General features: G+C 37.9%; 2 protein-coding genes across 2 annotated transcripts; one reads left to right on the forward strand and one right to left on the reverse strand.

Moving 5' to 3' along the window:
* Positions 1-4,084: 4,084 nt before the first annotated feature.
* Positions 4,085-5,782, forward strand: LOC133723261 (uncharacterized). The gene is made up of 3 exons (XM_062150078.1): positions 4,085-4,331; positions 4,531-5,233; positions 5,572-5,782. Exons 1-3 carry the CDS (start codon positions 4,085-4,087, stop codon positions 5,780-5,782), a joined length of 1,161 nt encoding a protein of 386 aa, XP_062006062.1.
* A 6,222-nt stretch (positions 5,783-12,004) lies between these two features.
* On the reverse strand, positions 12,005-12,709 carry LOC133719753 (myosin-6-like). Its single transcript, XM_062145923.1, has 4 exons — positions 12,638-12,709; positions 12,454-12,525; positions 12,290-12,360; positions 12,005-12,206 (listed from the first exon to the last, which is right to left on the reverse strand). Exons 2-4 carry the CDS (start codon positions 12,472-12,474, stop codon positions 12,062-12,064), a joined length of 237 nt encoding a protein of 78 aa, XP_062001907.1. The 5' UTR covers positions 12,475-12,525; positions 12,638-12,709; the 3' UTR covers positions 12,005-12,061.
* Positions 12,710-15,727: the final 3,018 nt, after the last annotated feature.

Genomic DNA, 15,727 nt, shown 5'->3' on the forward strand with positions numbered 1-15,727 from the left:
TCATATCGTTCTTTGGGAACAATCTTTCTCCCCCTCATTGCAGGAGGATTGTCTCATTGAAGTGACAACTCGCAAATATGTGGTAACTAAACAATTTTCTTGTGAGTAATATTAGCAGTCATCAAACTGATGAGACTAATATTTGCTACATTTTTAATGCATTTCTCTCTACATTTTACTTAGTTATTCTCTTAACAATATCATTTCTAACTTAGTTTTGTGTTTTTAGGTACTTCTGAGTCTAGAAATGGAAGGCAAGGAGTTATATGCGCATAAATGAGAAAAAATGGAGAAATGAAGTTTTCCCAATTCGACCAAGAAAAAGAATCCCAATTGAAGTAGGAATCCTAAGTCAACTAGGAGTGAGCTCGAAAAAATGATGTTTGGAAATGAGAAACGGAAGAATCCCAGTTGGACTAGGAAACCTGATCACATTAGGAGTCCTGATGGTACTAGGAGACCTGGGAAGACTAAGAGATGCTATGGCTTGAAGATGACTCAAGATAGTTCAAGAATGTTCTAGAATGCACAAGAATTTCGTCATATACAGAGATGGGCTTTGAAAATGTCCAAGTTGAGAAGGTTGGCCCAAAGATTGAAGCATGTGACTTGCACATGAGTCTCTAGAATGATCCATGACGTCTTGGAGGAAACCTAAACCAATAATTATTGGTTTTGCCATGAAAAATAAAAGAAATATCTAGAAGATTTTGGCAAAGATGAAAAAGGGAGAGTTTTGGTGAAAATCTAATTCGTATGAATTATGGAAAAGAAAATAAAGATATTGATTTAGGTTTCCTGATTGCATACGAGTTGAATGAAGAACAAATTTAGGGAAGATACATAGAGAATTCGGCAAAGAGATATTAATGAAGAATGAAGATTGTTCTCTATTTCTCAAGGAATATTTTGATTGGTTGAATGATGTCATTGAAGTAGATTTCAACTTTGATACCCTAGCCTTGTCGTGCACTATATATAGGACCATTGTGGAGACGTTTTACAGACCACAAAATTCAAAATCAAACACACAATTCGTCCCCTTCTCCTCTCAAGATTTTGGCAATCATTCAATCTCCAAAATTCAAGACCATGAAGCATCATCCTCTCCATTCAAGCATCCTTGCCATGAGCCACCTTCCACTCCACCACCTTTGAAGCTTCGTGCGTCCTTGAAGAATTCAAAAGTGTAATCATGAACCACCACCTTATGTTTTCGGTTTTGAGACTTTGTGAAACAATTTCAGTTTTCATATTGATTTCTGAATTTGTTTTAGGGAAAATGGTCCGTACAGCACCCCGTCTTTTCCTCCTTATAACTTTTGGTACCTAAGGTTTGAAAAATATTAATACGGTACCTGAGGTTCTTGGCCCGACCGAGGATTGGTACATATTGCCGTTAGTTCCGTTACGGAGTAATTCAGAATTCAAACTGAGAAGGGTATTATCATCTATTCCACTGTGGGAGTTTAACCTAATCCAGTTTCCCCCCCCCCCCTTTTTCCCTTATTCTGAACCGTTCTCTCTCTTCCACTGTGGGAGAGGCAAAACGCTCTCTCTCTCTCTCTCTCTCTCCCCCCCCCCCCCCCCCCCGTAAGGAATCTATACTGTTTTTTCCCCAACTTTTGTACAGAGATTCGATTCTCTGTATCCAAACAGATAAAGCCATGGCAGGAAGAGTGTGGAGATATTTTCGACTCGATGGGGAGCCATCACGATATGCAGGTAAAATCAATGGTCCCATTCTCGAAAAAGTTATTCTATTTTACCCAAATGTCCTAGGATTCCCTATTCTGCAATTGTTTATGCCCTTGTTTATGTCTTTATATGGTTGTGTCTCGGGTTTGGGTGTTTCGGGTGTTTGCTGTGTTTTGTTTTTTTTGGGGGTTTTTGTCTTCGTCTACAATTTTTAATTAAGTTGTCTCACTACTGTTGGGTTTATGGTGGTTGGGGAGATTAAATGAATTGGATGAGAAAGGGTGACTGATTTGGGGCTGGTTAGTAAGGGTTCTTAATTTTGGGTTTACGTATTCTAGACATAAATGAAGAGGGCTGGGTTTAGGGTTTGTTTGGTGACACTCTTAACTGTGAGATGATTGTTGTTGTTGGTGAATGGGTTATGTGTGTGCGTTGTGTAACACTATGAACAAGATGACATTAACTATATGTAGTACCTTGGATGCAATCTCAAAATAGCTAAAAATAATGTATTCATTTTACAATTGCAGATCCTAGTGTTTTCATTATGAGGATTCATCATGGAGGGAGATTTCATAGTGAGAGAGGATTGAATAGGGTGTACAAAGGGGGGGGGGGGGGGGGGAGCTGTGCTTTATTGATGGAGTAGACCCGGACAAGGTGTCCTTAATAGGGATATACATTATTGGGCTCAGGATTTGGGCTACCAACGTCCCCCAATAATGTTCTAGTTTAGAATTCCTGGAAGTGAAGAGGGGACAAGGTATCTGCCTATAGCTACTAATCAAGAGGCAGTGGAGATGTGTCACTATGTATCTCCTAGGTCAAAGTATCTAGACTTGTACATAGTTTGTACTAGTCCAAGAAGGATTTTTTCTTTGAGAGAGCTTGAAGTTTTTGAAGAAAATCTAGACCATGCTAGGTTCATAGGCTGGTGGATTGAAGATGTGGAGGAAGGGCCCAATGCAGGAGATGCATCTGAGGATGAAGGGTCTTTGGGGGCTGAGGACATGAGTGATCCTCAAGGGCCTATTTTTGTGGATTTAGATGACTCTGATGATGGACCTGAGGCTTAGGAAGAGGAGGTTGGACAACAGAGTGGGCCTCCTGAAGAGGAAGCACATGGGCCTGAGGAAGAGGATGTTGGACATATGGAAGAAGAATTTGTTCAAGGGCCCAATGTTGATATTCCGGGCCCATCCATGACAAAAGCTTAGGCCCAAAGAGTTCAAAAAATATGAAAGGACAAGGGGAAGCAAAAGGTTCAAGAGGGGGACATTCCAGCTGCAAGGAAGAGTAAAGGCACAAAAAGGAAAAAGGTGCCAAGGAGATATAGTACAAGGTCTGCATGTGAGAGTTCAAGGGAAAGACCTGTTTCTGATTGGGAGGTGTCCTCTGATAGCACAACAGATTTTGAGGACCCAGACTTTGATGGCATAGTGGATTCAGATAATGAGCTGCACAGTGAGGATGATGATGTGCAGTTTAGGGAGAATGTGGATGGTGACAGCAGCAGAGTTAATGAGTTTGATGAGATGGGATTCGAGGGGGAAATATCTGAAGGAGCTGAGACTGATTCTGATGGGTTACACAGTCTACATGAATCCTCATGTGAGGAGGAGGAAGACAGAGGGAAGTTCCTTGTTAAATGCAGGAGAAGATACAGTGAATGGAGGGAGTTCAGGCCTAAAGAGGACATGAAGAGACCTACCTTTAAGTTGGGAATGGAGTTTCCAAACTCCAAGGTTCCAAACTCCAAGGTATTTAAGCAGGCTATAAGGAAGCATGCAGTTCAAACAAGAAGGGAGATCAGGTTTCCAACAAATACAAGACACAAGGTATTTTACCAGGATTTTATACCTTACATATTTAGCTGTTTTTGAAGCTAAATTGTTGACTGTGTTTTAAATTACATTGAAGAAGGGTCTGACTGTATTGTTTCCATTCTACTTTGACACAGGTGTTAGCAAGGTGCAAGACATCTCTTGGTTGCCCTTGGATGATCTATGCCTCCACTACTGACACTGATAATCCAACCATTTTCATCAAAACTCTGAGGGAAGAGCACAAGTGTGCTTCTTTTAGAAAAAAAGGTGTATCATATGCATGCCCCTTTTATTGCTGAAGAGTACCAGGAATTTTTTATGAGTGATCCTAATTGGTCAAGAGAAGGGATGCAGAATGCAATCAACAAGGATTTTGAAATGGAGGTGGATTACCAGATGTGTTATAGAGCAAGGGTGAAGGCATTCAAGCTTGCACAAGGGAGCCATGCAGATCAGTACAATTTGCTAGAGAGCTAAAGAAGAGGAATCTAGGAAGCTCTGTGTGGATTCACACTGAACTGGATGGAGAGCTTACAAGATTCAAAAGGATCTACATATGCATGGCTGCAATATTGAAGAAGGGTTGGAGGGAGGGATGCAGACCCTGTATACGATTAGATGGGTGTCATTTAAAATCAGTTCACAAGGGTCAGTTGCTTTCAGCTATGGGGATTGATGGCAATAATGGGATTTATCCAATTGCATGGGCAATTGTGGAAGCAGAATCAAGGGACACCTGGACATGGTTTCTAGAATTCTTGAGGGAGGATTTGGACATACATCACAGAACTCATTACACATTCATGAGTGACAAGCAAAAGGGGCTTGAGCATGCTATAAAGTAGTTATTTCCAGATGCTGCACATAGGCATTGTGTGAGACATCTTCACAATAACTTCAAATCAGATGGACATACAGGTTTGCAATCTCTCTCTCATTACTTTGGTTCCCTGTTTGTCATTGATTCAAAATGTTTGTAACACTTTGTTTGTGCCTAATGTTGTAGGATTGGAATTGAAACAAAAATTGTGGGCTATTGCTAGAAGCTACACAATGAATCAGTTTAGGGATGCTTTGGAGGACATGAAGAAAAGCTCACAAACTGGTTGGCAATGGTGCATGGACAGGCCTGCACAACATTGGTCAAAGTCACACTTTGATCCTAAATTCAAGTGTGATATTCTGTTGAACGACCATTATGAGAGTTTCAACAAAAGCATCCTACCAGCTAGGAAGCAGCCCATTCTTAGTTGTTTGGAAGACATCAGAGCTGCCACAATGTTGAGATTAGCTAATAGAAGACAATCTGGCCCTAATTGGAGGTGTAATGTTGGGCCAAGAATTGAAAAGCAGCTCAGGAAGAATGTAGAGCTTAGCCATGAGTACAGGGTTATCAGTTCAAGTAATAGCATATTTGAGATTCAAGGTAGAGGGGTAGCATGTGCCTCAGGTGTGTTGGCTGCACATTCAGTGTCATTGGACACAAGGACCTGCACATGTAAGAGATGGGACATCTCTGGGGTATCCTGTGGGAATGCAGTAGCTGCAATTCACTCTAAAGGGTTGAGGCCTGATGATTTTGTGCATGAATACTTCACCAAGAACACCTACATGAAGGCATATGAGCCCATTTTGTTCCCAATAGCTGGAGTGGCTGAGTGGCACAAGATCAATAGGCCAATTGCACCTCCTCTTTATCTTTATAGGAGGTAACCTGGGAGGCTCAAAATGTCAAGGAACAAAGAACCTGGTGAGTCATACTTCCAGGAAGCTAATTTTAATTATGTTCTTTTCCAATTTTAAATCTGATTTCTGTTGTGAAATGATGAGTTATATCTGACTTTGTTATACTTGATGCAATTGGTTTAAAAGGAGAAGTAGCCCCACTAAAAGTCTATTACCAATAGGTCACTTGTGGATTATGTAAGAAGAAGGGCCACAACGGGAGGACCTGCACCAGCAGGAATCAGGTATGGTTCTTTTAATCATTTTGTAGGTTCACAAGTTGTGGTTGGGAAAGTTAAAGTATGTGTATTTGGAATTGCAGCAAGGTAAGAATGTGCAGCAGCAGCAGGAGGATGAGGCAGTGCAGTAGCAGGAAAATGGGGAAGTGCAGCAACAGGATTCTCAAGAAGCTGAGCATGTCCACCAGCAACACAATGAAACTGAGCATGTGGAGCCACAAGTTTCCTAGAATGTGCAAGACTCCCAGCCAGCTTATGAGCCAAGCCAGCAATTCCAGACTACTGCAGCTTTAGGCAGCTTCTCCAGACCTGGTTTCACACATAGAAGGTTCAAAGTGCTTGTTCACAGAAAACCTAGACCAGCATATCCCCCTCCATCAGCAGACAATGAATCTGAATAGGGTTTTAGATGAAAAAGTAGTTTTGATATAGCTTGCTAGACAATGTTTCATAGAGGATGTTTGCTAGATAATGGTTTTGTTAGGTTTAATGCCTTAAAACAGATGTATTTTGTATGTTGCTTTTACCCTTAACTCTATGAAAATGCAAGCTCTATTTTAGTTTATATGCATTTCAGTTTGTCATTTGTGGCAGGATGAATATTAGCCATTACAGGTACTTATGTTCTGTCGGGCCAAAAACCTTATGTACTAAACTGATATATAGTTTCAACAGCCCTCCTTTTTCTTCAACTTTGGCACCACATTCTAATTGTATGGCTGAGTAATTTGGCGATAAATGTCACTAAAGTCCAAAAATATTTATGGCGGCAAAGTACGACTGCTCTGATTGGCGGGAGTGAGTGAAGGGACGAAAGTACCCCTATAAATATGCCAGGTGGCAAGCTCCGTAACGGGGCTAACGGTAATATGTACCAATCCTCGGTCGGGCCAAGAACCTCAGGTACCGTATTGATATTTTTCAAAGCTTAGGTACCAAAAGTTATAAGGAGGCAAAGGCGGGGTACCGTACGGACCATTTTCCCTTTGTTTTATTGATCTATGATTTGCAATTTCTTATGTGGATGAAGTATTGATTTTAGATATGTAGTTTTCGAATACTATGAAGCATGTTTTAGGTTTTCAAAGTTATAAATTGTGATTTTAATGTGTTTATGCATGTTTGTTAATTTCATGCTTCAATCCCATCTTTTATGTGCTAATTGATCTTTGGATGCATACTTTGATTAGTGAACATGTAATTGAATCCATATTATGGTGCTAGCGTTCTAGGTCTTAATAATTAAAGTGGAAAAACCTATAATTCCTTAGGTAAATTAACAAAGAGTCTTACATGCTTGATTAGCGTTCTAACTTGTGTTCTTGGCTTAAATTGATCAAACTTCCAATGTTCTTAATGCATTGATTGTGTTCTTGTTAGTGATTAGCTACCACTAGTGAGTGCATGCTTAATAGGGTTAACTATGGTGCGTACATCTAGTTAATTTAATTAAGGGAAGGAAAAATGACTTTGTATGTGTTCATCTTTGGGAAAATTCTACAAAATGTTAACGTATGACATGCATACAATTGCCTTAAAAGTGGTAATTTGAGTCCTCAAAATAGTAATATTAGTCCTCAAAGTGGTAACATGAGTCCTTAAAGTGGTAAATTTTCTTAGTTACCACATGAGTCCTCAAAATAGTAATATTAGTCCTCAAAGTGGTAACATGAGTCCTTAAAGTGGTAAATTTTCTTAGTTTACCATATGAGTCTTCAAAATAGTAATATTAGTCCTCAAAGTGGTAACATGAGTCCTTAAAGTGGTAAAAATAGTTGATGTATGAGAAATGTTAACATACCATAGCTTTACCCTCATCTTTGTTCTTGATCGATTCCTTGCTGTGACATATTTTGATTCGTGATTCGGACTTTGAAACCTTGCCAACATACTGTGTAGTAGTTAACTCTATCTATATTTTGTTCCATTCATTTAAATCTATCTTGATTTTGTATTTTGATGTGTCACATGTATATAATTAGTTAACTAAGAAATAAAATCCAAAAATCCCTTTACTTGTATAAATCGTAAATATCATATGTATATATACTTTGTTTTATTTTGACTAACGTTTTATTTTTCAGGAATTAATAAGTCCCTAATCCCCGATTGAGAACGATCCCTACTTTTTCTTACTACATTGATAGGGTTTTAAATTGAGCACTAACTTTTGTGTAGGTCACAAACTTGTAAGTGATTCCAAACTTGTAAGTGATTCCACGCAACAAGATAGACAAAAAATGACGTAATCGATCAGGTCAAATAGTGTACTTGCCTCAATTTTACTGTAAAAGTTGGACAATATTGGAGACACTTAGTGTGACAATATTTCATGATAGCTTAAAAAATCTTCTCCAACCATATTGGAGGCACTTAGTGAGGCAATACTTCAAATTCGGTAACATGATAGTAGCTCATTCGAAGCCATAAATCAATATCTACAACTCTTGATATGAATGTTACATTACCTTTAGTAAACATTAATTGTGAAATATTGACAATTGCAATGGACTAAATTCATTTTGAACTACTGGCCAAAATGATTTACTCGAAATTTTGAGTTAAATACTACAATCCATAACAAAAAGTAACTTTATCACGTGGAGAAACTCAAGTTTTGTGTCACATATACATGTGTAGTCATAAAGAGAGAGGGGACTTCAGGCCCTCATATAAACAAAGATCCAAGAAACTTGATGTTTCAATTTTTTCAATTTATAACAACCTCTTAAGGAACATCAGGTTCCTAGATAATCAGATTAAGAAACATTTAATTTCAATGGGAACTCAAGAGGTTACTATAAATTTGTGAAATAACACAATAATGCTTACAATTTGCTTATTGTAAGCAAAAGATATCAGGCATGTGAAATGAATCTCAATGTTCTTATTAGTCAATGCAATTTAATTTGACCAGTGCCCTTTTGAAAGTGGCTTGATAAACATCCACCGTATAGTGTACCATAGGCGACACATGCCCAATTTACAATTTCCTCACATGTGTGGATGTTAGGACAATATTTACATTGACTCCTGATTTCTCTCTTGCCATGATCCACTTCTGGAGGCATTTCATGGTATAGCCACGTCAATCGGCTTTCTTATTATACAATGAGATCCATGAGAGAGAGAGGTTATACATCTCTAGTAATATTGGAGGCACAGGTTGCAAAGAGACAATAATACGTACTCTTCTAGAGCCATCAATCAAATATGTAATATCTGAGATGATTGTTATATTAGCCTCATAAGCATAAGCCTTAGTAATGTTTTCTGGACACCATGGATAAAGTTGTAATGTCTGAAAGTCACTCAAAACATAAGTTTGAAGATGACACAAATCAAATTTGCAAGAATTGAACTGTGGATCTCATAGGATATACACGAAGCTTCTAGTCCGTGTTGTACAGGTAAAACATGATGTTCAATTATTGTATTGTTGTTTGATGTAGATTAATAACATCAAATGCATTTTGAACTTCTGTTTCAAAAATCTTAAACTCGAGATTTGAAGGTTCGAGACATAGGACTGCTAGTCCATATGAATAAAAAAAAAAGTACTATAATGATACATAATAAAATAGAAATATTGCGGTGAAGAAAAAATAAATAAATTAACAATGGAAACTTCTGGTTCCATCAATGAATACTACATAGAACTTCTGGTCTGGTTAACTTTTCTCTCTCCTCTAACTGCACGAGTGTATTTTATGTAGAGCCTCAAGCTAAATGTATATAGCTATTTTTGTTGCCAACATTGAACTTCAAAACCACATTGTCATACGGAGAAAGGAACCCCAATGTCGAAAAAGCTAGTTAATTAAGAAACTTACTGCCCTTTTATAATCGGGGATAAATATGTGGATCATATAGTCAATTGTATATCTTTGAGGATCTTCTGGCCCTCGTTTATGGCATAAGTTTAGAAGAGTTTCATGTCATAATTTTCTATATTTCATAACCCTTGAGGAACTTCAGGCCCCGATATGATCAGGGTTCAAGTAACATGTGATTTCGATCATTCTATAATTCTGAGGAACTTCTAGCCCTCATTAAGCTTTGAAAATTTCATGTCGCAATTTTAATTATGTAACTCTTGAGGAACATCAAGCCCTCTGCAATTGAATCAAGAGACTTCAGGTCTCGCTCTATTTTGATTACAAAATTCACCAATAGATATAGGTGTAAGTTCACTATATTGATTTTCTAAATTGAATGAAAGAAGATGGTGAATCAAATGGTCAGAATAGATAAATATATACCTGAAAGGGTGGTGCTATTCACACACCATTTTTCTCTATTCACACACTCCCTCTATTTTTCTATTACTTTAAATCAATTTAATTTTTTTTACAAATTACTCTAACTACCCACTCTTGCAAATAAGTTTTTTTTTTTTTTTCTTTTTTCTTTTTCTATTTGGTAATTCAATCATCCCTAAATCCTTTCCCGCAGGCATAGTGAACTTCAAAACTCTTTTTGATTCAACTTTTTTTTTTCCCATAAAAAACTTCTCTAGCATAGTCATTCTATCTCTCTAATGTGATGCTTTGAAGTTCAATCAAAGCAGAACAAGCAACTTTAGATCAATCTTTGGAGAAAATTTTACACTTGATTTGCAATGGAGACATGTAAGAAAAATATGAGTTCAGTGATCATTCGAGTCCCTTTGAATCCATCATTCCTGGTAAGATTCTAACTGAAATTATTTGGTGTATTTGAATCCATTGAGCAACTATAGAATTTTACAACAACCTAATAATGATAGCCTTATGATTATAGACATGATTTGTTCTACTATATTATGCTAGAATACGAAAGATTTTGCCATAGGAAAATTTTACAAATATGAGTTAAGGGGGGTTTCAGAGATAATGAGTGGTTGTTTGTGGAGGTGGGGGTGGGTTTCAGCAAGGTTTTGTGTTTTTTTTATTGAGGATTGATTGGTTTTGATGCTTCTAGTTACTCTTGTTTATTAGCTTTTATTTTTATGATGCAATGTTGTGGACGGGTACATTGGTTTTTGTTATTTTCTACCAAATTATTTGGGTAATTCATGCTCCAATATACATTATTGAAGTATTTGTGCTAACAATTTTATCATTGCTTCTAGTTGAAAGGAATTAAATGTGTTGAGATAAGGATAGCTTGCTCTTTGCTACTGTAAGTTCATGTGCAACTTTTTACTCTCTGGTTTTGCAGCCCCAACTATGGTTTATGCATTTCATTTTTATATTCGTACCAACTTTTTACCATCTATACATCTCAGTTCAGTAACTATAACTACTACTCAAAATAACCAACTAGTTATTATATTGACATTTTCTTCACAATGTTGAATTAGGTCCGGTACCTTTTTACCTAACAATCAGAGTGTAGAGAGCAAAACCATATTTACTGCTGAAAATTAGTGTTTCTTGGAAGATCTTCGTATCATAATATCTATTTTTTTTTTTTTGAACAAACCCAAATAGGGCGACTATCATTCATCGAAAGCCAAAAAGGGCCATTACATATCCTCCCTCTACCATCAAGGGGTAGACAAAGAGTTTGTGGTAGTAGCACAGTGATACATAGATTAGGTCCAATCATTTGACGGTTCCATGCTCCGAAAGGAAGCCTATAGACTATTAACTACTATATAGTAAATAGGCCGAGTAAACAAGACTCGATGACACTCACTAAAAAACTAGAAGCATAGCTCCCTAACAAAGTAGGGAATTATTTTAATCAAAATGACTAAATAAGAGGGCCAAAACATAGGATGGACCTAGGGCAAAACATCCTAGCCCAGATAAAGAGCAACCCCAAGAGAAAGGGTCCAGCTCAAGGCCCAGCAGCAAAGGGATGACCCGAGTCCGCCACCATCCCCACCTCCAGCCACCTACCACACCGCCCGACCTACAACCGCCGCAACCTCCCCACGGAACCGGGCAGAAAAACCACTCAGCTACGCCGTCATCACGATCCGAAACAGATTCACCATAACCACGTTGTCCCAGCGATCATCCTAGACCACCAAAGCCCCGCCGCCACACCAATCTGCCAAAAAACCGCCATAGCCACGCCGCCACAGGTCATGGACGCCCGTCGACCACCATCGTACCTGCACAATCCGATTGACCCAGGCATCACCCAATCCGCACAACACCTTGAGCCACCACTACTAAAAAAAATTGCTTTTGCGACGCCTATTTTGCGACGGCAAATTGAGCTTTTGCGACGGCAAAAACTTTTCGCGACGGCAAATTGAGCTTTTTGCGACGGAAAAACAGGCGTTGCAATAGGTGGCGTCACAAAATCCAATTGCTACGGCAATTTTCCGTTGCAAATACTTTTTTGCGACGGTTTTCTCTTGCCGTCGCAAATTTATTGTTTTGCGACGGCCCATTTGCTACGGTGACTTCCGTCGCAATGTGTATTTCAGGATAATCCATGTGGAGGTATTTGCGACGGCAATCATGCCGTCGCAAAAACGAAATTTTTTTATAAAAAAAAAAAATGGTGCTAATTGCACCATATTTTCATTTTTAGAACATGCAAAAATGAAGACTATTATACATGCATCTGAAGTTAAATTACAATATCAAATCCATTATAACTAAACCATTGCGGAATAACTCCCCAAATTTCACAAGGACACAACCTCAACACATACTCCCCAGATTTCACATACTCCCCATTGCTAGATGTACAACATTCACAACGCAGAAGGAGACTGTAAAAGTAAAGCAGGATCAGTATAGTTGAACATTATTTCAGCAGAAGTGATACAATTGCCAAGAAGAAAGAAGTAATTACCTATTAAAGAGTTGCACATTAATATATAAGAAAGTCTGAGTGTAGATCTTCTTGACAAGAATAAGAGGCACCTGGAACCCCCAAACCACAATCAATTTTATGCTTCAAGATGAAGAAAATAATGAGACCAATTAAATACACAGAGTGGCAAAGCAACAGAAAACCTGAGTGTATATTGAACTCATCTTGTATAGATAGCCAGTTGATGAAACTGAAGTTGCAAAGCAACAGAAAACCTGAACACAGCAAAGAACGTATCTAAATATACACATAATAGGATGCAGAGGAGGAGAGGAGGGGGTGGTTTGATACAAATTAAAACCCGAATCAACACAACTAATCCCTCACAGCAAAGACAACATGCAGGACAATCTTTCTCTCCAAACTTTCCACTACATGGCATATATCTTCCACAACATAGATACCTATATAATAAATAGAATCCACTAGCAAGCGCGCCCGCGCTTTGCTGCGGAAACCACTGTTATATGTATGAATCTATATTCCTACCTTAACAATGTATATATTCACCTTATCAATATTATGGTCCTATAATTGTTGTCATGGCATCTCCCTCCTGTTTTTGCTGATTCCCTTCCTGGAAATAAAACAACATATACCAATTGAGTCATCAAACAATGACCATAACACTGTTAAAAAAAAATTTGAAAAATGAAAAATCAAGTCATTAGACAATGTCCTGTACCTCAAGTTTATTACATGAAGGTTATGAATTTTGTGCAACTGTGGCCTCCACCACATAGTGTGATAAATCCAATTCTAAGATGAGTTGCTGAATATAAATACGATACAGAGTAAGTCTTCATTTAGTTAATTGAGTTTTCTATTACATATTTTATCTAGACATATAATTGCTAAATTGATAAAGAATTGGAATTAGTTGGTATTGGATTGAAAAACTGCTTACTCACTGAGCGAATGTTTGTTTATTTGAAAATCTTCAGATTAAAACTAAATTGAATACATAAACCACCGGACATGAAATTGAAGCACAGAAGAAGAAAAATTCTTCAACAAATGAAAGCAATTGCAGCATTCTATCATTGACCCATGATTAGATTCATATATAAATTAATGAAAGATATGAAATTATCGAAGATAAAAACTATACATTGAAGTAATAAGTACACTCAGACCGAAAAAAGAAGTAATAAGTACACAAAAAACAGCAAATGAAATCAAATGTGCAAAGAACTACAGAACGCCGAGAGAAATTGACCCTTGCTATCTTTGAATTTATCGAAACGCAATCATCTCAAATAACAGTTTGTTAACAGTTTGTATCTTATCTCAATATGTTATTCTTCCTCAGGTATGTGTTTTTTTATTATAGTTTGGTTAATTTTGAAATAGATCTATTGTATTTGTGCTTGCTGTTATTGGGTATGACTTCTAGTGCTAGCAATTTTCTGTTTTAATTTGTTTAAGACTTAGAAGAATTACAATAATTGTTGCAGAACTTAATACACTTAACTCACCAAGCAATTCAGAGAATTTAACTAAGATTGACAATGCAGTTAGTTGCAGTCATAACTAACAAATGACAGAATACAGCAAGTAACTAAATGGAGGTAGAACAGGAATAGTGTAAAACAAAGAAATGCATAAGGAACTGCGAATGATTCATGAAAGAACAGTGTCTTTTCAAGGGAAATTATGAGTTAAGTACTCATGGAAAGTGGACTTAGGGGATTTCTTTACAATTTGATTAGAATAATAGTACAGGCATGACGGGGAAAAAGAGATTAGAATCATTTCATTGGGGAAGTTCTTCGTAGCTATGAAGTTGAGCATTTTTGTCCATTCATATATAGTATGCTATATCATCAAAATTTCATATACACAGAACCAAAATTTAGGGCAAATCCGGAAAAGCATAGAACCATTCACTCCAGGAACCCAGAACGCAAATAATACAGAGATTACAAAACACATACAATGAAAACCCGGAATCGATCATTTATAGAAGAGAGTCTATACCTTGACAATTTGATTGAGCAGAGCAACCCAGATTTTCGCTTCTTGAATATCCCTTTCTTTTATCTCCCAGATTTTCATTCTTCAACAAATGAAAGCAACTGCAGATGCTTAATCGACACCAGAATCGCATCGATTGCATCTACAACACAACCGAAAATTAGTCAAGACCTGATCGTTTCTGCTAATTGCAAAGTGGAGCTTCGATCTTTGCCGCCTCGCCGATCAAATCAGTCAGCGCCGCCTTAATGTTCATATGCACGTCTTCCCTATCAGTCCTCAATTCGCCTCTGAATCTCCGTAAGCCCTTCATGAATGCTATCCCTATTCTCAACAGTGCTGAATCTCTAATAGTAACCAAATCAAACCCTAGAAATTTAGAAATTGAGAGAATTGAAAATGGAGAAAGTAAAGGACCTGTTTGGGGAGCATTGAGGCGTGGGCCTTGCTGCCCATGATAGGGCTTTGTCGAAGGAGATGGACTCGATGAAGTGCTTGACGACGTCGGTGAAGTGCTCGAATGTGTCGGTGAAGCGCTTGACCGCATCGGTGACGCCCTCCTCGAAGCGGCCGCCCTAGACCTTGGGCTTGGTGGTGGCGCATTGGAGGTCGAGCTTGGGCATGGGTCTGTGAGAGGAGGGTGTGATCGACAGAGGGAAGGGAGTGGTGGACTAGTGGTCAACTGAGGAAGAGAGGGGTGAGAGTGAGGTGGTTTAAAAAAAAAAGTTGGATATTTTTATTGTTGCGACGGTAAGACATAAATGCGTCGCAATTAATAATAAATCTAACTACGGTAAACATCTTCCGTTGCTAATAATAAAAGTTTTTTGCTACGGACAGTTTGCCGTGGCAATTAGTTACCAATTGCGACGGAAATGAATGCCGAAGTAAAAAACCGAAGCAATTGGAATTCTTTTTAGTAGTGCACATCCCACTCATGAGACTACCAGCATAGCTTTCAAGTACCCGTTCGGTAGCCGCCCAATACCGGCGCGGCGAAACCAACACCGATCTCGAGCGCCGCCGGACGAGAAGAAAATAAAAAAAAAAACCTAGGAGCAGCAGCCGAGGTTTTTGGAGAGAATAGAAGTCCTCGTGTGTGGGAAAATAAAGATAGTTATCTTAGTTGCAAAAAAAAATTGATTTATTGTATAATGATAGTTGATTCATTATTGATTTGCCAAATAAAAAAAAGAAACATAATTGCAAGGGAGGGTGGTTACAGTAATTTGTAAAAGAAAATTAAATTAAAATAATAGAAAAATAGAAAGGGTGTGTGAATAGAGAAAATAGGTGTGTGAATAGCACCACCCTACCTGAAATTCTTTCAATGAAAGGCTGAAATATGCACTGATCATATATATGTATATATTTATTTGGATACACAAAACCACAAAACTCCCTCTTTCTTCAGCCTTGCCTGAACCAATAAATGCTAAA

Source organism: Rosa rugosa, chromosome 7 (assembly GCF_958449725.1).
Source record: "Rosa rugosa chromosome 7, drRosRugo1.1, whole genome shotgun sequence".
Classification (NCBI taxonomy): Eukaryota; Viridiplantae; Streptophyta; class Magnoliopsida; order Rosales; family Rosaceae; genus Rosa; species Rosa rugosa.

Excerpts from the sequence above, each read along its gene's own strand:
- LOC133723261 (XM_062150078.1), top strand. The coding sequence starts at position 4,085 with ATGGCTGCAATATTGAAGAAGGGTTGGAGGGAGGGATGCAGACCCTGT. Across the intron at positions 4,332-4,530 it reads AACTCATTACACATTCATGA|GATTGGAATTGAAACAAAAA; the intron begins GTGACAAGCAAA and ends CTAATGTTGTAG. Across the intron at positions 5,234-5,571 it reads CCTCTTTATCTTTATAGGAG|CAAGGTAAGAATGTGCAGCA; the intron begins GTAACCTGGGAG and ends TTGGAATTGCAG.
- LOC133719753 (XM_062145923.1), bottom strand. The coding sequence starts at position 12,474 with ATGAGTTCAATATACACTCAG. Across the intron at positions 12,361-12,453 it reads TGAGTTCAATATACACTCAG|GTGCCTCTTATTCTTGTCAA; the intron begins GTTTTCTGTTGC and ends TGGGGGTTCCAG. Across the intron at positions 12,207-12,289 it reads AATGTGCAACTCTTTAATAG|TCTCCTTCTGCGTTGTGAAT; the intron begins GTAATTACTTCT and ends TTACTTTTACAG.